The sequence below is a fragment of the Salmo trutta genome, chromosome 1 (genome assembly GCF_901001165.1).
Source record: "Salmo trutta chromosome 1, fSalTru1.1, whole genome shotgun sequence".
NCBI classification, from domain to species: domain Eukaryota; kingdom Metazoa; phylum Chordata; class Actinopteri; order Salmoniformes; family Salmonidae; genus Salmo; species Salmo trutta.
This window is the reverse complement of record NC_042957.1, coordinates 81,383,574-81,408,609: the sequence shown is the minus strand read 5'-3', so window position 1 is coordinate 81,408,609 and position 25,036 is coordinate 81,383,574. Positions and strand designations below refer to the sequence as shown.

The 25,036-nt window shown below is 42.8% G+C and overlaps 1 protein-coding gene across 2 annotated transcripts in view; it reads left to right on the top strand.

Annotated features, from left to right (window-relative positions):
- The first annotated feature begins 2,763 nt into the window (after nucleotides 1–2,763).
- LOC115147254 (tetratricopeptide repeat protein 30A-like) overlaps nucleotides 2,764–25,036 on the top strand; it is a 37,446-nt gene continuing 15,173 nt past the window's right edge. Inside the window, exons 1-13 of one of the 2 annotated variants that reach the window (XM_029689409.1) lie at nucleotides 2,764–2,997; nucleotides 3,319–3,384; nucleotides 5,687–5,896; nucleotides 7,520–7,576; nucleotides 8,888–9,023; nucleotides 9,436–9,540; nucleotides 9,702–9,830; nucleotides 10,845–10,894; nucleotides 11,240–11,392; nucleotides 12,645–12,710; nucleotides 12,975–13,028; nucleotides 14,951–15,016; nucleotides 17,407–17,477. In XM_029689409.1, the coding sequence (XP_029545269.1) occupies nucleotides 2,875–2,997; nucleotides 3,319–3,384; nucleotides 5,687–5,896; nucleotides 7,520–7,576; nucleotides 8,888–9,023; nucleotides 9,436–9,540; nucleotides 9,702–9,830; nucleotides 10,845–10,894; nucleotides 11,240–11,392; nucleotides 12,645–12,710; nucleotides 12,975–13,028; nucleotides 14,951–15,016; nucleotides 17,407–17,477 (1,286 nt within the window). In that variant the 5' untranslated portion in view covers nucleotides 2,764–2,874. Of the gene's footprint in view, nucleotides 2,998–3,318; nucleotides 3,385–5,686; nucleotides 5,897–7,519; nucleotides 7,577–8,887; nucleotides 9,024–9,435; nucleotides 9,541–9,701; nucleotides 9,831–10,844; nucleotides 10,895–11,239; nucleotides 11,393–12,644; nucleotides 12,711–12,974; nucleotides 13,029–14,950; nucleotides 15,017–17,400; nucleotides 17,478–25,036 lie in introns of both variants that reach the window. The other variant, XM_029689401.1, reaches the window with a different exon arrangement.

Sequence of the window (25,036 nt, the reverse complement as noted above, 5' to 3'; positions counted from 1 at the left end):
TTATCTGATCTTCATCTAAGTCACAACAATAGACAAACACATTCTGCTTAAACTAATAACACAAACAATTATACGTTTTCATGTCTTTATTGAACACACCGTGTAAACATTCACAGTGCAGAGTGGAAAAGTATGTGAACCCTTGGATTTAATAACTGGTTGACCCTCCTTTGGCAGCAATAACCTCAACCAAATGTTTTCTGTAGTTGTGGATCAGACCTGCACAATGGTCAGGAGGAATTTTGGACCATTCCTCTTTACAAAACTGTTTCAGTTCAGCAATATTCTTTGGATGTCTGGTGTGAACTGCTCTCTTGAGGTCATGCCACAGCATCTAAATCAGGTTGAGGTCAGGACTCTGACTGGGACACTCCAGAAGGTGTATTTTCCTCTGTTGAAGCCATTCTGTTGTCGATTTACTTCTGTGTTTTGGGTCGTTGTTCTGTTGCATCACCCAACTTCTGTGGAGCGTCAATTGGCGTACAGATAGCCTAACATTCTCCTGCAAAATATCTTGATAAATTGGGAATGTATTTTTCTGTAGATGATAGCAAGCTGTCCAGGCCCTGAGGCAGCAAAGCAGCACCAAACCATGATGCTCCTTCCACCATACTTTACAGTTGGGATGAGGTTTTGATGTTGTTGTGCTGTGCCTTTTGTCTCCACACATAGTGTTGTGTGTTCCTTCCAAACAACTCAACTGTAGTTTCATCTGTACACAGAATATTTTGCCGCTAGCGCTGTGGAACATCCAGGTGCTCTTTTGCAAACTTCAGACGTGCAGCAATGTTTTTTATGGACAGCAGTGGCTTCTTCTGTGGTGTCCTCCCATGAACACCATTCTTGTTTAGTGTTTTATGTATCATAGACTCGTGAACAGAGATGTTAGCATGTTCCTGAGATTTCTGTAAGTCTTTAGCTGACACTCTAGGATACTTCTTAACCTCATTGAGCATTCTGCGCTGTGCTCTTGCAGTCATCTTTACAGGACGGCCACTCCTAGGGAGAGTAGCAACAGTGCTGAACTTTCTCAATTTATAGACTATTTGTCTTACCGTGGACTGATGAACATCAAGGCTTTTAGAGATACTTTTGTAACCCTTTCCAGCTTTATTGCCGTCAACAATTCTTAATCTTAGGTCTTCTGCGATCTCTTTTGTTCGAGGCATGGGTCACATCAGGCAATGCTTCTTGTGAAACACAAATTTTGTGAGTGTTTTTTATAGGGCAAGGCAGCTCTAACCAACTTCTCCAATATTGTCTCATTGATTGGACTCCAGGTTAGCTGACTCCTGACTCCAATTAGCTTTTGGAGAAGTCATTAGCCTAGGGGTTCACATACTTTTTCAAACCTACACTGTGAATGTTTAAATGATGTATTCAATATAGACAACAAAAATACAATAATTTGTGTGTTATTAGTTTAAGCACACTATGTTTGTCTATTGTTGTGACTTAGATGAAGATCAGATCAAATTTGATGACCAATTTATTCAGAAATCCAGGTAATTCCAAAGGGTTCACATAGTTTTTCTTGCCACTGTAGATGTAGGCCTGTTGTTACTGTGAGTGCAAACCACGTAGACTGGGCCAAATCAGAGGATAACGTATTTTATTTTTAATTGTTCAATCAAATACACCCGATGGTAGTCTGAGGATAAAATGTTTAATGATATTGTGGAAGGTGGGTTAAATTCATAATCCGTTCCAGTTAGTCCTATGGGTCTATGATATGTACCTGTATAATCAGAAGTAAATTAAAAGCTTTCCCTGAGATGTATCCTTGGGTGGAATTCTTCAGAAGCCAGCTGTTCATACACATGCCTTGCCTGCAGCAGGTACACACCATAGAGAATGATAGAGACAACAGACACCCTCCAGGGGGCAGTAAATCACCAACCTTGGCTTTATACCTGTTCAGACAACACCCTCCAGGGGGCAGTAAATAAATTCAATTCAAGGGGCTTTATTGGCATGGGAAACATATGATAACGTTGCCAAAGCAAGTGAAAAATCACCAAACTTGTCTTTATACCTATTCAGACAACACCCTCCAGGTGGAAGTATGCACACTTTTAGTTTGCATACTAACTACAGTGATTATGACAGTCCACCACAACCTAATAATAATAATAGTAATTTATTAAAACTTCTATAGAGCTTTTCATTATATATATCTCAACATACCTTGTCATGATAAGGAAGGGGTGGGCAGCATTAAATCTCATCAACTGGTGTTTTCCATTTATTAGAAAATTGGAAAATGTTCTTTGCTGGAAAAGTGTCCTACACAATGAAATAGATAGATGACTCATCTTTACGTGTGGTTTATTTGATCGATATAAGTTTCGTAATGCTTAGGTTGTTACGAGTGTACTGATATAAGTAGGACACGTGACATCCCGACAACTTTGAGGAAAAAACACAATATATCAAAGTTGTGCCTGTTATTCACACACGAATCTGCCCTCTCATTGTCTAGAATGGTCCCACCTGATATTGCCTCCTCCCACTGCCATTTTTTAACACATTTATTTTCATTGTTAGAGCGGCCACTTTAAATTCTGGTCAATATAATGGATAGTCTGTGCTACAACCCATAGGAATCCCCACCCAGTTGACTACTTTAAAATGTCAGAAGCATGGTGGAAGCCTTCAATGGTGCTGCCCATACTAAAACAGCCTTTTGGCCACTAAAGGTCTCTGTCAATCTCTAATCTTTACAACAGACGCTCCTCATTGGTTGTTTTAAAGTTATTCAACGTCGGGGTTTCCGTTTCCGGTACGGTTGCTAAGTAACACTTCCTGTGCGTTGAATGTGTAGGAAAGTAAATAACGCCGAGAATATGGTGGATTAATTGGGATTATTGGTGAATGATCGGCAATCATTTTTCGCGTGAAAATAGTCTTACCTTTGAGAACTGTAGATTTAGCGGCAAAATCATGACACTGACAACGATTAAAGACGGCGAATACACCGCCACTGTCTACAAAATGGTGAGAAGTTGGTCGCTTGCATAGCTAACGTTACATACCATGGATACTAACGCTAGCCATGATAGCTAGCTAGCTGATAATGAAACTGGTTATTTTAACTTGTGGAATTTTATCAAGTTATCATGTTGATTATATAGCGAATTCAAGCTAGCTAACGTCACAATAAGCTAACTTTGATTAAGCTAGACTGACAGACTCTTCAATTTCAAGGCTCAGGCTATAGCCTAACGCTAGCTAACGATCTAAGTGTGACAACACAGCTAGCTAGATAGTTATAAAATATTACATTACCTATCTGCTAACTCTATTCTCCTCCTATAGATCAAAGATGGGCGGTATGGAGAGGCTATCCACATCCTCAGCAATGAACTGCAGAAACAGATGAAGGTAGTGTGTGTGTGTGTGTGTGTGTGTGTGCTCCCAGATCTGTTGTCTCCTTCTATAGCCTGGTCCCAGATCTGTTGTCTCCTTCTATAGCCTGGTCCCAGATCTGTCGTCTCCTTCTATAGCCTGGCCCCAGATCTGTTGTCTCCTTCTATAGCCTGGTCCCAGATCTGTTGTCTCCTTCTATAGCCTGGTCCCAGATCTGTTGTCTCCTTCTATAGCCTGGTCCCAGATCTGTTGTCTCCTTCTATAGCCTGGTCCCAGGTCTGTTGTCTCCTTCTATAGCCTGGTCCCAGATCTGTCGTCTCCTATAGCCTGGTCCCAGGTCTGTCGTCTCCTTCTATAGCCTGGTCCCAGATCTGTCGTCTCCTTCTATAGCCTGGTCCCAGATCTGTCGTCTCCTTCTATAGCCTGGTCCCAGGTCTGTCGTCTCCTTCTATAGCCTGGTCCCAGGTCTGTCGTCTCCTTCTATAGCCTGGTCCCAGATCTGTTGTCTCCTTCTATAGCCTGGTCCCAGGTCTGTCGTCTCCTTCTATAGCCTGGTCCCAGATCTGTTTTCTCCTTCTATAGCCTGGTCCCAGGTCTGTCGTCTCCTTCTATAGCCTGGTCCCAGATCTGTTTTCTCCTTCTATAGCCTGGTCCCAGGTCTGTCGTCTCCTTATATAGCCTGGTCCCAGATCTGTCGTCTCCTTCTATAGCCTGGTCTCAGATCTGTTGTCTCCTTCTATAGCCTGGTCCCAGATCTGTCGTCTCCTTCTATAGCCTGGTCCCAGATCTGTTGTCTCCTTCTATAGCCTGGTCCCAGGTCTGTCGTCTCCTTCTATAGCCTGGTCCCAGATCTGTTTTCTCCTTCTATAGCCTGGTCCCAGGTCTGTCGTCTCCTTCTATAGCCTGGTCCCAGATCTGTTGTCTCCTTCTATAGCCTGGTCCCATGTCTGTTGTCTCCTTCTTTAGCCTGGTCCCAGGTCTGTCGTCTCCTATAGCCTGGTCCCAGGTCTGTCGTCTCCTTCTATAGCCTGGTCCCAGATCTGTCGTCTCCTATAGCCTGGTCCCAGGTCTGTCGTCTCCTTCTATAGCCTGGTCCCAGATCTGTCGTCTCCTATAGCCTGGTCCCAGGTCTGTCGTCTCCTTCTATAGCCTGGTCCCAGATCTGTCGTCTCCTTCTATAGCCTGGTCCCAGATCTGTCGTCTCCTTCTATAGCCTGGTCCCAGGTCTGTCGTCTCCTTCTATAGCCTGGTCCCAGATCTGTTGTCTCCTTCTATAGCCTGGTCCCAGATCTGTTTTCTCCTTCTATAGCCTGGTCCCAGGTCTGTCGTCTCCTTCTATAGCCTGGTCCCAGATCTGTTTTCTCCTTCTATAGCCTGGTCCCAGGTCTGTCGTCTCCTTCTATAGCCTGGTCCCAGGTCTGTTGTCTCCTTCTATAGCCTGGTCCCAGATCTGTTTTCTCCTTCTATAGCCTGGTCCCAGGTCTGTTGTCTCCTTCTATAGCCTGGTCCCAGGTCTGTTGTCTCCTTCTATAGCCTGGTCCAGGTCTGTGTCTCCTTCTATAGCCTGGTCCCAGATCTGTTGTCTCCTTCTATAGCCTGGTCCCAGATCTGTTGTCTCCTTCTATAGCCTGGTCCCAGATCTGTTGTCTCCTTCTATAGCCTGGTCCTAGATCTGTTGTCTTCTTCTATAGCCTGGTCCTAGATCTGTTGTCTCCTTCTATAGCCTGGTCCCAGATATGTTGTCTCCTTCTATAGCCTGGTCCCAGATCTGTTGTCTCCTTCTATAGCCTGGTCCCAGATCTGTTGTCTCCTTCTATAGCCTGGTCCTAGATCTGTTGTCTCCTTCTATAGCCTTGTCCTAGATCTGTTGTCTCCTTCTATAGCCTGGTCCCAGATATGTTGTCTCCTTCTATAGCCTGGTCCCAGATCTGTTTTCTCCTCCTATAGCCTGGTCCCAGATCAGTTTGTGCTCTTGCCAACTCCATTGCTGTCACCGGCAAGCCAATGTTTAGCTTGCCGATGAGTGACAAGGGCTTGTCATGATAGCACAAACAGACTGTCCCTCAGACTATTTCATTGGACAATACATCTAGGGCTCGATTCAGTCCGTATCGGTGAAGTTCAGCGCTATAGCGTTCTTGAAATTTTAAAGGTAATTTTCAATTACCTTTTGCCAATATATGCAGCGTTTACCATGAATGCAGTCTCATGGAATGCGGGAACATTACCTTTAAATGTCAATCGCCATATAGTGCTGAACTTGGGCGATATGGATTGAATGGAGTCCGTAATCTTCTTATTCTTCTCCTCCTCCCAGTCACGGGCAGCCCTGTCTCTGCTAGGCTACTGCTACTACCACATGCAGGACTTCACCAACGCAGCAGAGTGCTATGAGCAGCTGACCCAGCTACACCCCGAGGTGGAGGAGTACAAGCTGTATTACGCCCAGTCTCTGTACGGGGCCTGTGCCTACCCCGAGGCCATGAAGGCTACCTTTCTATTGGACAACCCTACCAGCCACACCAAGGTACACTACATGAAGTTATAATACCAAGGTAGAGGTAGAACCAGTGCTTCATTTGAGACGGATCCTGCCACAACAGGACCCGGAACCTCTCAGTTTTGGACTGTTTTGTTCTGGAACCCATTTATCAGGATCCGGAACCTCTCAGTTTTGGACTGTTTTGTTCCGGAACCTATTTACCAGGATCCGTTACCTCTCCTGCTCCACCAGGTAGAGTTATAATGTTTACTACCAGACCCACCAGGTAGAGTTATAATGTTTACTACCAGCTCCACCAGGTACAGTTATAATGTTTACAACCAGACCCACCAGGTACAGTTATAATGTTTACAACCAGACCCACCAGGTACAGTTAGTATGTTTACTACCAGACCCACCAGGTACAGTTATAATGTTTACAACCAGACCCACCAGGTAGAGTTATAATGTTTACTACCAGCACCACCAGGTAGAGTTAGAATGTTTCCTACCAGACCCACCAGGTAGAGTTATAATGTTTACTACCAGACCCACCAGGTAGAGTTATAATGTTTACTACCAGACCCACCAGGTAGAGTTATAATGTTTCCTACCAGACCCACCAGGTAGAGTTAGTATGTTTACTACCAGACCCACCAGGTAGAGTTATAATGTTTACTACCAGACCCACCAGGCAGAGTTAGTATGTTTACTACCAGACCCACCAGGTAGAGTTATAATGTTTACTACCAGACCCACCAGGTAGAGTTATAATGTTTACTACCAGACCCACCAGGTAGAGTTATAATGTTTACTACCAGACCCACCAGGTAGAGTTATAATGTTTACTACCAGCACCACCAGGTAGAGTTATAATGTTTACTACCAGACCCACCAGGTAGAGTTATAATGTTTCCTACCAGACCCACCAGGTAGAGTTAGTATGTTTACTACCAGACCCACCAGGTAGAGTTATAATGTTTACTACCAGACCCACCAGGCAGAGTTAGTATGTTTACTACCAGACCCACCAGGTAGAGTTATAATGTTTACTACCAGACCCACCAGGTAGAGTTATAATGTTTACTACCAGACCCACCAGGTAGAGTTATAATGTTTACTACCAGACCCACCAGGTAGAGTTATAATGTTTACTACCAGACCCACCAGGTAGAGTTATAATGTTTACTACCAGACCCACCAGGTAGAGTTATAATGTTTACTACCAGACCCACCAGGTAGAGTTATAATGTTTACTACCAGACCCACCAGGTAGAGTTATAATGTTTACTACCAGACCCACCAGGTAGAGTTATAATGTTTACTACCAGACCCACCAGGTAGAGTTAGTATGTTTACTACCAGACCCACCAGGTAGAGTTATAATGTTTACTACCAGACCCACCAGGTAGAGTTATAATGTTTACAACCAGACCCACCAGGTAGAGTTAGTATGTTTACTACCAGACCCACCAGGTAGAGTTAGTATGTTTACTACCAGCACCACCAGGTAGAGTTAGTATGTTTACTACCAGACCCACCAGGTAGAGTTAGTATGTTTACTACCAGCACCACCAGGTAGAGTTATCCTACCACACTGAGATATAATTCTATTCTTCACACATATTCTCTTAGTTCCGACCCATGTTCTGTCCATCTCTCACACAGATGATCAAACTGCAGGCATCCATCAAATATGGAGAAGAGGAGTACTCTGGAGCGAAGGTTAGTAGTGACTAGTATTGGACATATACTGGACTTGACCATAGCTAGAACCATAGTTAGCACCAGAACTAGAGCCATGACAAGAACTAGAACCATGACTAGAACCAGACCTAGAACCATGACTAGAACCAGAACTAGAACCATGACTAGAACCAGAACTAGAACCATGACTAGAACCAGAACTAGAACCATGACTAGAACCAGAACTAGAACCAGAACTAGAACTATGACTAGACCCAGAACTAGAACTATGGCTAGAACCATGACTAGAACTAGAACATGACTAGAACCAGAACTAGAACTATGACTAGAACCATGACTAGAACCAGAACTAGAACCATGACTAGAACCAGAACTAGAACTATGACTAGAACCATGACTAGAACTATGACTAGAACCATGACTAGAACCAGAACTAGAACATGACTAGAACCAGAACTAGAACTATGACTAGAACCATGACTAGAACCAGAACTAGAACCATGACTAGAACATCAATAGAACCATGACGAGAACCAGAACTAGTTCCAGAACTAAAACAGAACCATAACTAGAACTAGAGGAGATCTTAATATAACCTGGTCGTTACCGTATGTCATGAGGTCAGGAGATCTTAATATAACCTGGTCGTTACTGTATGTCATGAGGTCAGGAGATCTTAATATAACCTGGTCGTTACCGTATGTCATGAGGTCAGGAGATCTTAATATAACCTGGTCGTTACTGTATGTCATGAGGTCAGGAGATCTTAATATAACCTGGTCGTTACTGTATGTCATGAGGTCAGGAGATCTTAATATAACCTGGTCGTTACTGTATGTCATGAGGTCAGGAGATCTTAATATAACCTGGTCGTTACTGTATGTCATGAGGTCAGGAGATCTTAATATAACCTGGTCGTTACCGTATGTCATGAGGTCAGGAGATCTTAATATAACCTGGTCGTTACTGTATGTCATGAGGTCAGGAGTTCTTAATATAACCTGGTCGTTACTGTATGTCATGAGGTCAGGAGATCTTAATATAACCTGGTCGTTACTGTATGTCATGAGGTCAGGAGATCTTAATATAACCTGGTCGTTACTGTATGTCATGAGGTCAGGAGATCTTAATATAACCTGGTCGTTACTGTATGTCATGAGATCAGGAGATCTTAATATAACCCCTTATAACTGCTTTGTTAGTGTTTTTGATCCATTTAGAAACCCTTGTAACCCCTTAAAACTCATTTTCTCAATGAATACGCCCTTATGACTCCCTATAACCCTTTATGCCCTCTTATAAACCCTTTATGAACCCTCTCCCTGTCAGACACTGGTAGAGCAGCTTCCCCAGGACGACCCAGACTATGACGTGGACATGGGCTGTCTACTCTACAAGGAGGGGGAGTACGAGGAGGCCTGCAAGAAGTTCCTGTCTGCCCTGCAGGTGCTGGGCTACCAACCAGGTAACTGGACGCACATTCTCACACACACAAAGGAAAACTTCTAACCTTTTGGCTGTCCTAAAAGTCTCTTGCATTTGCTGAATCTCTCTCCCTCCCCCCTAATTCCCTCCTCCTCTCCCTCCCTCCCTCTCTCTCCTCTCCCCCTCCCTCTCCCCCCACCCTATCTCCCTCTCCCTCTTCTCCCTCCCCCCTAATTCCCTCCTCCTCTCCCTCCCTCCCTCTCTCTCCTCTCCCCCTCCCTCTCCCCCCACCCTATCTCCCTCCTCTCCCTCCCCCCTAATTCCCTCCTCCTCTCCCTCCCTCCCTCCCTCTCTCTCCTCTCCCCCTCCCTCTCCCCCCACCCTATCTCCCTCTCCCTCCCCCCTAATTCCCTCCTCCTCTCCCTGCCTCTCTCTCCTCCCTCCTGTCTCAGAACTGTCCTACAACATAGGTCTGTGCTACTACAGTATGAAACAGTATGGGCAGGCCCTCAAGTTCATCGGAGAGATCATCGAGAGAGGGATCAGGGAACATCCAGGTAAAACTGGGCTTTAAAATGACAGCACACCTGTTTAGTTAGATACCTGATCACTCTGTTGGGGTTTTCCCTTAGTGACCCTCCTTCTCATCCATGTTTTCCCCTAACCATCCTGTGTGTGTGTGTGTGTGTGTGTGTGTGTGTGTGTTCTCGTCGTCCAGAGCTGAGCGTTGGCATGACGACAGAGGGCATTGACGTGAGGAGTGTTGGAAACACCCTGATCCTACATGACACCGCCCTCATAGAAGGCTTCAACCTCAAGGCTGCTATAGAATACCAGCTCAAAAACTGTGAGTACACTCAGAGCCTTGTGGTTAGAGTATCCGCCCTGAGATTGGAGGGTTGGGAGTTCAATCCCCGGCCGAGTCATAACAAAAACTGTAAAAATGGGACCTGATGCGTCTCTGCTTGACTCTCAGCATTTAGGAGATAGATTGGTGTCTAAAGCCCTGATATAGACTAGCATTCTGTCCAGGAGGGGGTACTGTGATAGACTAGCATTCTGTCCAGGAGGGGGTACTGTGATAGACTAGTACTGTGATAGACTCGTATTCTGTCCAGGGGGGGTACTGTGATAGACTAGCATTCTGTCCAGGAGGGGGTACTGTGATAGACTAGTACTGTGATAGACTCGTATTCTGTCCAGGGGGGGTACTGTGATAGACTAGTATTCTGTCCAGGAGGGGGTACTGTGATAGACTAGTACTGTGATAGACTCGTATTCTGTCCAGGAGGGGGTACTGTGATAGACTAGTACTGTGATAGACTCGTATTCTGTCCAGGGGGTGTACTGTGATAGACTAGTATTCTATCCAGGGGGGTACTGTGATAGACTAGCATTCTGTCCAGGGGGGTACTGTGATAGACTAGCATTCTGTCCAGGGGGGGTACTGTGATAGACTAGCATTCTGTCAGTTCTCATAGTATACCAGGCTGGCGGCAGGTAGCAGTAACTAAAAGGTTGCTGGATCGAATCCCCGAGCTGACAAGATAAAAATCTGTCGTTCTGCCCCTGAACAAGGCAGTTAACCCGCTGTTCCCCGTGCCCCAAACACTGTTCCCCGGGCCCCTTTCCCTGAACAACTGTCAGTACTCATAGTATACCAGGATGCCACTAGCCTGGGTATCAGAACTGTTTGTGCTATTATTCCACATAGTATACAAAGCTGCCATTGAGTACCATTATTTTACCAGAAAGGTACCAGAGTTTTGCAAGTTGCAACTCTAGGTCTAACCTCCTGTCTGTCTGTCTGTCTGTCTGTCTGTCTGTCTGTCTGTCTGTCTGTCTGTCTGTCTGTCTCCAGGTGATGCTGCTCAGGAGGCCCTGACTGACATGCCGCCCAGATCAGAGGAGGTACTGTGTGTGTGTGTGCGTGTACTTGTGTGTGTACATATGTCAGCCCTACCACACATGTAGGTTGGAGACAGTGGTGCTGTAAGGTACATCTCTATCTGTGGCTCAGTGGGTGCTGCCCTCTAGTGACCATCTATATCAACACTCACACACTGATGGGGGTCAGGGGAACAGCAGCACTCTGTCAGACAGAAAGCTGTTGTATCGTGTCTACTGTGTGTGGAGACATTCTCCTTCTAACCAATGGACAATGAAATATGCTTTTATTTTTTATTTTATCCTGTATTTAACTAGGCAACTTAGTTAAGAACAAATAGTTATTTACACATGTCTATTGTCTTGTAGGAGCTGGACCCAGTGACGCTCCACAACCAGGCCCTGATGAACATGGATAAGAAGCCATCGGAGGGTTTTGAGAAACTGGCCTTCCTCCTGCAGCAGATCCCCTTCCCCCCGGTCACCTTCGGAAACCTGTTGCTACTATACTGCAAATATGAGGTAGGGTATTCTACTGTACTATAGTATATTATACTATTATACAGTACTCTACTATATTATACTCTACTCTACTGCACTCTACTATATTATACTATTATACTGTACTCTACTATATTATACCATACTCTACTGTACTCTACTATATTATACTATTATACAGTGCTCTACTATATTATACTCTACTACACTGTACTCTACTATATTATACTATTATACTATACTGTACTCTACCATATTATACATTTATACTGTACTCCACTATATTATACTATACTCTACTGTACTATACTGTATTATAATCGACTATACTCTACTGCACTCTACTATATTCTACTATTATACTGTACACTACTATATTGTACTATACTCTACTGTGCTCTACTATATTATACTATTATACAGTACTCTACTATATTATAATATTATACTGTACTCTGCTATATTATACTAGTATACTGTACTCTGCTATTATACTGTACTCTGCTGTACTCTACTATTTTACTGTACTCTACTATTATACTGTACTCTACTATTATACAGTACTCTGCTGTGCTCTACTATTATACTGTACTCTTATACTGTACTGTACTCATTTCATGCATTTAAAAAAAAGTACTCTACTGTACTCTACTATTATACTGTACTCTACTATTATACTGTACTCTACTATTATACTGTACTCTACTGTACTCTACTATTATACTGTACTCTACTATTATACTATACTCTACTATTATACTGTACTCTACTATTATACTGTACTCTACTATTATACTGTACTCTACTGTACTCTACTATTATACTGTACTCTACTATTATACTGTACTCTACTATTATACTATACTCTACTGTACTCTACTATTATACTGTACTCTACTGTACTCTACTATTATACTGTACTCTACTGTACTCTACTATTATACTATACTCTACTGTACTCTACTATTATACTGTACTCTACTGTACTCTACTATTATACTCTACTATTTTACTCTACTCTACTATTATACTGTACTATTATACTGTACTCTACTATTATACTGTACTCTACTATTATACTATACTCTACTATTATACTGTACTCTACTATTATACTGTACTCTACTATTATACTGTACTCTACTCTACTATTATACTGTACTCACCTATACTCTACTACTGTATATCTACTATACACTCACTCACTCACTCACTCACTCACTCACTCACTCACTCACTCTCACTCTTTCTCTCCTTATATTCTCTCTCTCAGTATTTTGACCTGGCTGCTGATGTGATGGCAGAGAATGCACACCTCACCTACAAGTTCCTCACCCCGGTAAGAACCACAGCTCCCTTTCATTGTCCTATATTTTCATACTACATCCCTACAGTCAGTCACTAAGGATAGTTTACTTCAAAATCATACATGTTAGTCTGACCCTGAAGTGAAGTCCACATTCCATTTTCCATGTGGGATTGAAAGGCCTCTATATTTCTCCTGAAAAGTCCTGTTCTTGCCACACATCCCCAATTCATTTTCTGGTCCTCTTTCTCCTGCTATGTAATAAAACAGTTGATCTATGTGGTCTCTACGTTCCAGTATCTGTATGAGTTTCTGGACGCCATGTTGACCTGCCAGACAGCTCCAGAGGAGGTAACAACAAAACACGACTACTACACACCATTTACACCCTACCACCTACTACCTAGTACTAATTACTATACTAACTACTCTCTAGTAATAATCATCCTATACTACCTACTCTCTAGTAATAATCATCCTATACTACCTACTCCCTAGTACTAATTACTATACTACCTACTCCCTAATAATAATCACTATACTACCTACTCCCTAATAATAATCACTATACTACCTACTCTCTAGTAATAATCATCCTATACTACCTACTCCCTAGTAATAATCATCCTATACTACCTACTCTCTAGTAATAATCATCCTATACTACCTACTCTCTAGTACTAATCACCCTATACTACCTACTCCCTAGTAATAATCATTCTATACTACATACTCCCTAGTACTAATCACTATACTACCTACTCTCTAGTAATAATCATCCTATACTACCTACTCTCTAGTACTAATCACCCTATACTACCTACTCCCTAGTAATAATCATTCTATACTACATACTACCTAGTACTAATTACTATACTACCTACTCTCTAGTAATAATCATCCTATACTACCTACTCTCTAGTAATAATCATCCTATACTACCTACTCTCTAGTACTAATCATCCTATACTACCTACTCCCTACTTGTGCTAATCACTGTACTACCTAATCCCTGGTACTAATCACTATACTACATACTCCCTAGTATTAATCATCCTATACTACCTACTCCCTAGTAATAATCACTATACTACCTACTCCCTAGTAATAATCATCCTATACTACCTACTCTCTAGTAATAATCATCCTATACTACCTACTCCCTAGTACTAATCACTATACTACCTACTCCCTAGTATTAATCACTATACTACCTGCTACCTAGTACTAATCACACTATACTACCTACTCCCTAGTACTAATCACTGAATATTACCTACTACCTAGTACTAATCACTGTATATTACCTACTCCTTAGTACTAATCACTGTATATTACCTACTACCTAGTACTAATCACTGTATACTACATACTGCCTAGTACTAATCACCCCATACTACCTACTCCCTAGTACTAATCACACTATACTACCTACTCCCTAGTACTAATCACACTATACTACCTACTCCCTAGTACTAATCACACTATACTACCTACTCCCTAGTACTAATCACTGTATATTACCTACTACCTAGTACTAATCACTGTATACTACCTACTACCTAGTACTAATCACTGTATATTACCTACTACCTAGTACTAATCACTGTATACTACCTACTGCCTAGTACTAATCACTGTATACTACCTACTGCCTAATACTAATCACACTATACTACCTACTCCCTAGTACTAATCACTCTATACTACCTTCTCCTTAGTACAAATCACTCTCTACTAGCATTAACCTTCTGTAGCATTAAACACACCACTACTACACACATATATTTCTGTTTCATGTTTTAGCCAATGACCTGAATGTTCCACAATGTAATGAACCAGTCCTCTATAATACAGAGACTTTAAAAGCCAGTGCTACCTGAATGTTCCACAATGTAATGAACCAGTCCTCTATAATACAGAGACTTTAAAAGCCAGTGCTACCTGAATGTTCCACAATGTAATGAACCAGTCCTCTATAATACAGAGACTTTAAAAGCCAGTGCTACCTGAATGTTCCACAATGTAATGAACCAGTCCTCTATAATACAGACTTTAAAAGCCAGTGCTACCTGAATGTTCCACAATGTAATGAACCAGTCCTCTATAATACAGAGACTTTAAAAGCCAGTGCTACCTGAATGTTCCACAGTGTAATGAACCAGTCCTCTATAATACAGACTTTAAAGTCCTGTGTCATTGCTGCTCTTTGTACATTCTGAGGTATATATTCCTGTCTCTGATCATGTCTCTGTTGTGTTTGAGCAACGCAGGCCTTCAGGAAGTTTGATGAGATGAACGCCAAGTTGACAGATCAACTACGCAAGCTGACCAAACAGGTTACAATCTCCCAGTCTCCTCTCTCTCTGTCTTCCTATGTTGTCTGTTTATCCTGTTATCCTGTTATCCTGTTATCCTGTTTATCCTGTTTATCCTGTTATCCTGTTCATGTTGTCTGTTTATCATGTTTATCATGTTATCCTGTTATCCTGTTTATCATGTTATCCTGTTGATGTTGTCTGGTTACCCTGTTATCATGTTATCCTGTTCATGTTGTCTGGTTATCCTGTTATCCTGTTCATGTTGTCTGTTTATCCTGTTTATCCTGTTATCCTGTTCATGTTGTCCTGTTTATCCTGTTATCCTGTTCATGTTGTCTGTTTATCATGTTATCCTGTTTATCATGTTATCCTGTTCATGTTGTCTGTTTATCATGTTGTCCTGTTTATCATGTTATCCTGTTCATGCTGTCTGTTTATCCTGTTATCCTGTTCATGTTGTCTGTTTATCATGTTCATGTTGTCTGGTTATCCTGTTATCCTGTTCATGTTGTCTGTTTATCCTGTTATCCTGTTCATGCTGTCTGGTTATCCTGTTATCATGTTATCCTGTTCATGTTGTCTGTTTATCATGTTATCCTGTTCATGTTGTCTGGTTATCCTGTTATCCTGTTTACCCTGTTATCCTGTTATCCTGCTCATGTTGTCTGGTTATCATGTTATCCTGTTTATCATGTTATCCTGTTATCCTGTTTATCCTGTTATCCTGTTATCCTGTTATCCTGTTTATCCTGTTATCCTGTTATCCTGTTTATCCTGTTATCCTGTTCATGTTGTCTGTTTATCATGTTATCCTGTTTATCCTGTTATCCTGTTCATGTTGTCTGTTTATCCTGTTATCCTGTTTATCATGTTATCCTGTTCATGTTGTCTGTTTATCATGTTATCCTGTTCATGTTGTCTGTTTATCCTGTTCATGTTGTCTGTTTATCCTGTTATCCTGTTCATGTTGTCTGTTTATCCTGTTATCCTGTTTATCATGTTATCCTGTTCATGTTGTCTGGTTATCATGTTATCCTGTTCATGTTGTCTGTTTATCCTGTTATCCTGTTCATGTTGTCTGTTTATCCTGTTATCCTGTTCATGTTGTCTGGTTATCCTGTTATCCTGTTCATGTTGTCTGTTTATCCTGTTATCCTGTCATCCTGTTCATGTTGTCTGGTTATCCTGTTATCCTGTTCATGTTGTCTGTTTATCCTGTTGTCCTGTTCATGTTGTCTGTTTATCCTGTCTGTTTATCATGTTATCCTGTTCATGTTGTCTGTTTATCATGTTATCCTGTTCATGTTGTCTGGTTATCCTGTTTATCCTGTTATCCTGTTATCCTGTTCATGTTGTCTGTTTATCATGTTATCCTGTTCATGTTGTCTGTTTATCCTGTTATCATGTTATCCTGTTGTCATCCTTCTCTCATCTATTTGGTCTTTCATTCTCCTTTACTTTCGTCCGAGGCCCTACAGGTTACATTCTTCCATTCTTCTCTCTCAGGCCACCAGCTTGTTTATTAGCTTTAGTCTGCGTCCCTAATGGAACCCTACACTCTTAGAAAAAAGGGTTCCAAAAGGGTTTTTCAGCTGTCCCCGTACGATAACCCTTTTTGCTTCCAGGTAGAACTCTTTGGTTCCATGAAGAACCCTCTGTGTAAAGGGGTTGTACATGGAACTCAAAGGGGTTCTACCTGGAACCAAAAAGGGTTCTTCAAGGGATTCTCTTATGGGGACAGCCGAAGAACCCTTTTATAGGTTCTAGATAGCACCTATTTATTTATTTTTCTAAGAGTGTATTCCCTATATAGTGCACTACTTTTGAGTTGAGCCCTATGGGACTAGGGTGCCATTTGGGACGAACACTTACCTTTTCCAAGCCATCTACAGCTCAGTCATTTCTCTGATCTGGTCACATTGGTGCTGTTTAACCTTTATAGCTTTAAATTGCTATCAGTCATGTGTTTTACAGAATGACATCACATTTTCCCCTTAACTGTTCAGGATACAGTGATAAGACTATTCTGTGTTATTATTGGAGAGAACAACATAAAGCATCCATAGTCTGTGACCTGTGTGTAGTCTGTCTCTGAGGTGCAGGAAGCCAGGCTAGCCCGTAACCTGTGTGTAATCTTTATCTCTGAGGTGCAGGAAGCCAGGCTAGCCCATAACCTGTGTGTAATCTTTATCTCTGAGGTGCAGGAAGCCAGGCTAGCCCGTAACCTGTGTGTAATCTTTGTCTCTGAGGTGCAGGAAGCCAGGCTAGCCCATAACCTGTGTGTAATCTTTGTCTCTGAGGTGCAGGAAGCCAGGCTAGCCCATAACCTGTGTGTAATCTTTGTCTCTGAGGTGCAGGAAGCCAGGCTAGCCCATAACCTGTGTGTAATCTTTGTCTCTAAGGTGCAGGAAGCCAGGCTAGCCCGGGATAACGAAGCCTTGAAGAAGACCCTCCAGGACTACGATGAGATGGTGGAGAAGTGAGTAGACCCCGCCCCTACTTAGTATTCTCCTGTCTGATTGGTAGCTTGTCTCACCTTTCTCTTCCCTGATTGGTGACTTACCTCACCTACTCTGCTGGTTGGTCACTTTGGTCCATTATTTTTCCCTTTTTGGTGGCTGGTCTGGACCTTCTCCCTGTCTGATTTGTGGCTGGTCTGGACCTTCTCCCTTCCTGATTGGTGGCTGGTCTGGACCTTCTCCCTTCCTGATTGGTGGCTGGTCTGGACCTTCTCCTTGTCTGATTGTCTGAATGGGGTATTTCCTCTACCTCCATATTGGTGACTTGACCTCTCCCAGGCTAACATCTACTGCTACAGTGCTTCCTCCTTTAAAAGTTGAGAGCTTACGCCGTGGGACTTAGAGGTACCCAGCGTCACGGCTTCATTGCTCCAGACCACCACAAGGGGGAGTTAGAGCACTCATTATGCATTTAGGTCCCAAGGTTGACCATATCGAGTGGTTTGACGTTATGCCATCTGTTGCTGGTGACTTTCTTCAGCAAAAATGTCTGACAAAAACATTACGGTGGAAGCAAATGTAAGTAATTATAACGTCATAACGAGTCAAGCAAAAAATGTACAATTGAGAGGAATATGTTAGTTAATGTAGAGACAAACAATTGTGCATATTTTTTGGTCATATAGTTCATTTACGAAAATTGCGATTTAGCAAGTTCTTTTTCAGTCATATCCAATACCAGGTGTATCAAACTCCATTCTTTGAATGATGCTGTGTCTGCATGTATGTATTACAATTATACACTTCAACAGTGTTTACCACTCCTGCTCCTGGGACATCAATGATTACACATTGTAACTATGCAATAGACTAGAAACATGATTTAAGTAAAGACTGATTTGTAATTTATATATACAGAAAGAAAAATTACACTACATTTTCTATGCATATCTAACTCCCTTCATCTGCATTAATCTGAGGTTCTCCCAGCCATGTGGACGATAGAAAACAGGGCAGCAAAATTTGTTTGTCGCCAGAGCGATTTAGAGCATATTACTATTTGCCTGTGAATAACCAGACCTTCATACAAATTTGCTATGCTGAATTCTTGACGCACAACCGAAGGTGCTGCCATATCCTGCCAGCACGCCCACAAGCGAGCCACTCAGGCGGAGAATGACGTGTGGAAGAGGGAGAGGAACGAGATGGGAGTAATAATCCAGGCTATTTGCTCTGAGACCGGCATAATAATGTAATGAAACACGCAGGGAGCAGGTTTCGATTGTGGCTAAAAACACTTTATCAATTGGAATCTTTAACATGTGGAAAGGGGAAAAAGTATTATTATTCATTTTTCACAAGCGTAGCAGGCTGTGAATTCTGCTAACAACGTTTCAAGGATGGGCTATTAGCTGAACAATAGACTATTCAACCTTTACTAAAGAATTGTCTAATAGCCGGGCTATGTGTGAACCCCCCCAACTTGAGCTAGGTGTGACCCCCCCCTCCACAACTTGAGCTAGGTGTGACACCCCCCCTCCCCAACTTGAGCTAGGTGTGACCCCCCCCTCCACAACTTGAGCTAGGTGTGACCCCCTCCTCCCCAATTTGAGCTAGGTGTGACCCCCTCCTCCCCAACTTGAGCTAGGTGTGAACCCCCTCAACTTGCAACAAATCATTTGTATTTACCTTTCCACATCTACCTACACACGGTTAATGTTCTGGTCATGGCTCCTGAGTGGCGCAGCGGTGTAAGGTACTGCATCTCAGTGCAAGAGGCATTACTACAGTCCCTGGTTCGAATACAGGCTGTATCACATCCGACCGTGATTGAGAGTGCCATAGGGCGGCACACAATTGGCAGAGCGTCATCCGGGTTTGGCCGGGGTAGGCCATCATTATAAATAAGAATTTGTTCTTACCTGACTTGCCTAGTTAAATAAAGGTTCAATTTAAAAAACAACTGGCGGCAACCACAGCTCAATAGGAGGTGAACAGTGGCTGGTGCTGAAAATATAGCTAACATGTTATGCAAGTGTTGCACACCAACAGATGGAGAAAAACTACACCAGTCGAGCAATTAATTTCAACAATAATCTTCATTTTAATTTGACTTTACAAACAAGGGCTTAATTGGAGCCTAGACCTGTATACAGTGACTTAGGGTTAATTTTGCACTTCCTAAAGCTTCCACTAGATGTCAGCAGTCTTTAGAACGGTGTTTGAAGATTCTATGGTGAATTTGAAGGGAATACCAGCTGTGGTAAACTAGTGTCCCATTATAAGGCTTGGGCTCAAGTCACGCGCAATGACTTGGGAGCGAGCTGAGTTCATATTCACTCCTAAAGAGAACGGATAGGTCCGGTTGGAAATTTATTCAAGGTATATGATAAAAACAACCTAAAGATTGAATCTATACATCGTTTGACATTTTTCTACAAACTGTAGTATAACTTTTTTGACTTTTCGTCTGGACTAAGTAAGCACGCGCGTTGTGGATTTGGATAGTGAAACTAACGAGCGAACAAAATGGATTATTTGGAAATAAATATGAACTTTATCGAACATTTATTGTGGAGCTGGGATCCCTGGGAGTGCCTTCTGATGAAGATAATCAAAGGTAAGTGAATATTTATAATGTAATTTCTTAGTTTTATTGACTCCAAGATGGCGGGTTTCTGTTTGCTAGTTGTTAGTGTCTTCTGGGCTGTACTCAGATTATTGCAAATTGTGTTTTCGCCGTGAACCTTTTTTGAAATCTGACAAAGCGATTACATTTAGGAGAAGTGTATCTATAATTCTGTGCATAACACTTCTATATTGATCAATGTTTACGATGAGAATTTACGTACTATGTGTGCTCATTGTGCTGATTCACCGGGAGGTTTGGAGGGAAAACGTTTTTCAACATTACGCGCAAATGTAAAATGCTGTTTTTGGATATAAATATGAACATTATCGAGCAAAACATACATGTATTGTGTAACATAATGTCCTAGGAGTGTCATCTGATGAAGATCGTCAAAGGTTAGTGCTTCATTTAGCTGTGTTTTGGGTTTTTGTGATGCATCTAGTTGCTTGGAAAATGGCTGTGTGGTGTTTCTTGTGAAGTTTATGTCCTAAAACAATCTAATTTTATGCTTTCGCCGTAAAGCCTTTTTGAAATCGGACAATGTGGTTAGATTAACGAGAAGTTTATCTTTAAAATGGTGTAAAATAGTTGATTGTTTGAGAAAATGGAATTATGAGATTTTAGCTGTTTTAAATTTGGCGCTCTGATTTTCCACTGGCTGTTGTCAAAATCAATCCCGTTAACGGGATGAGAACGGGAACGGGTCCCATAGAGGTTAAAGAAAAAAAAGTCTGCACGTTCGAACTAAAACAATGTAACTAATAATGAAAGCGCACATTTGTAAATCCCAAACTCTAAAAGTAATTGGAAAGGTAGATACAAATTATTTGGGACATTGTGGTTACAATAAATAATGTAAACAAGATACTGTATTTTTATTTACTTTTATTTTCTGCAAGCATTTTAAAAACAGGTTTTCAAACACGTGTTTTTCACAAGTGTACTGTAGTACTGTAGCAGGTGTAGTACTGTAGCGCTATAGGCGTATCCCATCATGCAAATGTTTCCTATTAGCAGGACAATAGACTTTTTATAACCCGGCTACTGTTGGGAAAATCCCTCAACTTGCAATGTATTCGATGCTTAATTATTCTTAAGTGTTACATTTCTAACTCAAAACAGCAGTACAGTATTTCTTCAGCAACATTTTATGCTTCTGTTAAATAAAAGAACGAGAAAAAATACATTCAAATGCAGATGTTTGTTTAAACTGCATTTTAGTCGCACTTCCACCCAGCTCCACGACCACAGGTAAAACCTTGCTGAGATGATCAATGTATTTGTTGCATTGTTGTATCGTCAATTTCTCTAGCCAAAACATCTTGATGGCCTTGACCAGTTCATCTTTGCTTGTAGGCTTGGCAGAGTTACGGATGAATGGTTTTCAGTTGATGCCAAACAAATTAGATCGGGTTTAAATCTGGAGACCTACATGTATAGATGAATAAAATATGTTTAGATATACTGTAGGCCTACCGATGGTGCTGTAGGTCTTTTATTTATTTATTTAACCTTTATTTTACTACATAAAGGTCTACTTACTCTGCTGGCGTCTTGACCCAGTTTATGCCCTCATTTGCAATGCAAACCCGGGCGGCAGTGTGTTTTGGGTCACTGTCTGCATTTGGAGACGAAAACAAGACATTTAGCCTAACAGCCAACATTAGGTACAATAATATAAATATACATGTAAATAGGCCTAAACGTAACAAAATATTGCTATAATCCTACCTTGAAAGACAAGATGTGGTCCCAGAAACACCTCTCTGACATGGGGTCCAGCATATCTCCCAGAAACACCTCTCTGACATGGGGTCCAGCATATCTCCCAGAAACACCTCTCTGACATGGGGTCCAGCATATCTCCCAGAAACACCTCTCTGACATGGGGTCCAGCATATCTCCCAGAAACACCTCTCTGACATGGGGTCCAGCATATCTCCCAGAAACAACTCTCTGACATGGGGTCCAGCATATCTCCCAGAAACACCTCTCTGACATGGGGTCCAGCATATCTCCCAGAAACACCTCTCTGACATGGGGTCCAGCATATCTCCCAGAAACACCTCTCTGACATGGGGTCCAGCATATCTCCCAGAAACACCTCTCTGACATGGGGTCCAGCATATCTCCCAGAAACACCTCTCTGACATAGGGTCCAGCATATCTCCCAGAAACACCTCTCTGACATGGGGTCCAGCATATCTCCCAGAAACACCTCTCTGACATGGGGTCCAGCATATCTCCCAGAAACACCTCTCTGACATGGGGTCCAGCATATCTCCCAGAAACACCTCTCTGACATGGAGTCCAGCATATCTCCCAGAAACACCTCTCTGACATGGGGTCCAGCATATCTCCCAGAAACACCTCTCTGACATGGGGTCCAGCATATCTCCCAGAAACACCTCTCTGACATGGGGTCCAGCATATCTCCCAGAAACACCTCTCTGACATGGGGTCCAGCATATCTCCCAGAAACACCTCTCTGACATGGGGTCCAGCATATCTCCCAGAAACACCTCTCTGACATGGGGTCCAGCATATCTCCCAGAAACACCTCTCTGACATGGGGTCCAGCATATCTCCCAGAAACAACTCTCTGACATGGGGTCCAGCATATCTCCCAGAAACACCTCTCTGACATGGGGTCCAGCATATCTCCCAGAAACACCTCTCTGACATGGGGTCCAGCATATCTCCCAGAAACACCTCTCTGACATGGGGTCCAGCATATCTCCCAGAAACACCTCTCTGACATAGGGTCCAGCATATCTCCAGAAACACCTCTCTGACATGGGGTCCAGCATATCTCCCAGAAACACCTCTCTGACATGGGGTCCAGCATATCTCCCAGAAACACCTCTCTGACATGGGGTCCAGCATATCTCCCAGAAACACCTCTCTGACATGGAGTCCAGCATATCTCCCAGAAACACCTCTCTGACATGGGGTCCAGCATATCTCCCAGAAACACCTCTCTGACATGGGGTCCAGCATATCTCCCAGAAACACCTCTCTGACATGGGGTCCAGCATATCTCCCAGAAACACCTCTCTGACATGGGGTCCAGCATATCTCCCAGAAACACCTCTCTGACATGGGGTCCAGCATATCTCCCAGAAACACCTCTCTGACATGGGGTCCAGCATATCTCCCAGAAACACCTCTCTGACATGGGGTCCAGCATATCTCCCAGAAACACCTCTCTGACATGGAGTCCAGCATATCTCCCAGAAACACCTCTCTGACATGGGGTCCAGCATATCTCCCAGAAACACCTCTCTGACATGGGGTCCAGCATATCTCCCAGAAACACCTCTCTGACATGGGGTCCAGCATATCTCCCAGAAACACCTCTCTGACATGGGGTCCAGCATATCTCCCAGAAACACCTCTCTGACATGGGGTCCAGCATATCTCCCAGAAACACCTCTCTGACATGGGGTCCAGCATATCTCCCAGAAACACCTCTCTGACATGGGGTCCAGCATATCTCCCAGAAACACCTCTCTGACATGGGGTCCAGCATATCTCCCAGAAACACCTCTCTGACATGGGGTCCAGCATATCTCCCAGAAACACCTCTCTGACATGGGGTCCAGCATATCTCCCAGAAACACCTCTCTGACATGGAGTCCAGCATATCTCCCAGAAACACCTCTCTGACATGGGGTCCAGCATATCTCCCAGAAACACCTCTCTGACATGGGGTCCAGCATATCTCCCAGAAACACCTCTCTGACATGGGGTCCAGCATATCTCCCAGAAACACCTCTCTGACATGGAGTCCAGCATATCTCCCAGAAACACCTCTCTGACATGGGGTCCAGCATATCTCCCAGAAACACCTCTCTGACATGGGGTCCAGCATATCTCCCAGAAACACCTCTCTGACATGGAGTCCAGCATATCTCTTGATGATTTCTTCCTCAAAGAAATCTCGAGCCATGATACCTGAAAAAGGAGGCAAGAGTGAGTTATTGTGGAACACATAACAGTCCGTGAGGTGTAGGCTACAATATTTTATGTACCTTTTTCTTTGTAAATAGCCAAACTTACCATCAAAAATCAAATATGGGCCTGGTCCTTGGCGAGAAATTGCCCCCCCCACACATGGAGTTTGAGCGGATGCTTGGGACTCGGCTTGCTTGATTGCTCGAGGGCCACGGTTGATTCGTCTGTGAAGATGACATTATTGAATGTCTCGCCAGTTTGATCCATGCCTGGGCCTGCAGGACTCAAAGTTATTTTGTTTGTCAGACGAATCATTGGGTCGAAATTACAGAACAGTACAAACAAGCGATCACACATGGTTAATGTTTAGAGAATAAAAAAAATATATATATATATATTTTTTTTTTATTCTCTAAACATTAACCAATGATTATATATATATATACACTGCTCAAAAAAATAAAGGGAACACTTAAACAACACATCCTAGATCTGAATGAATGAAATAATCTTATTAAATACTTTTTTCTTTACATAGTTGAATGTGCTGACAACAAAAACACACAAAAATAATCAATGGAAATCCAATTTATCAACCCATGGAGGTCTGGATTTGGAGTCACACTCAAAATTAAAGTGGAAAACCACACTACAGGCTGATCCAACTTTGATGTAATGTCCTTAAAACAAGTCAAAATGAGGCTCAGTAGTGTGTGCGGCCTCCACGTGCCTGTATGACCTCCCTACAACGCCTGGGCATGCTCCTGATGAGGTGGCGGATGGTCTCCTGAGGGATCTCCTCCCAGACCTGGACTAAAGCATCCGCCAACTCCTGGACAGTCTGTGGTGCAACGTGGCGTTGGTGCGAGACATGATGTCCAGATGTGCTCAATTGGATTCAGGTCTGGGGAACGGGCGGGCCAGTCCATAGCATCAATGCCTTCCTCTTGCAGGAACTGCTGACACACTCCAGCCACATGAGGTCTAGCA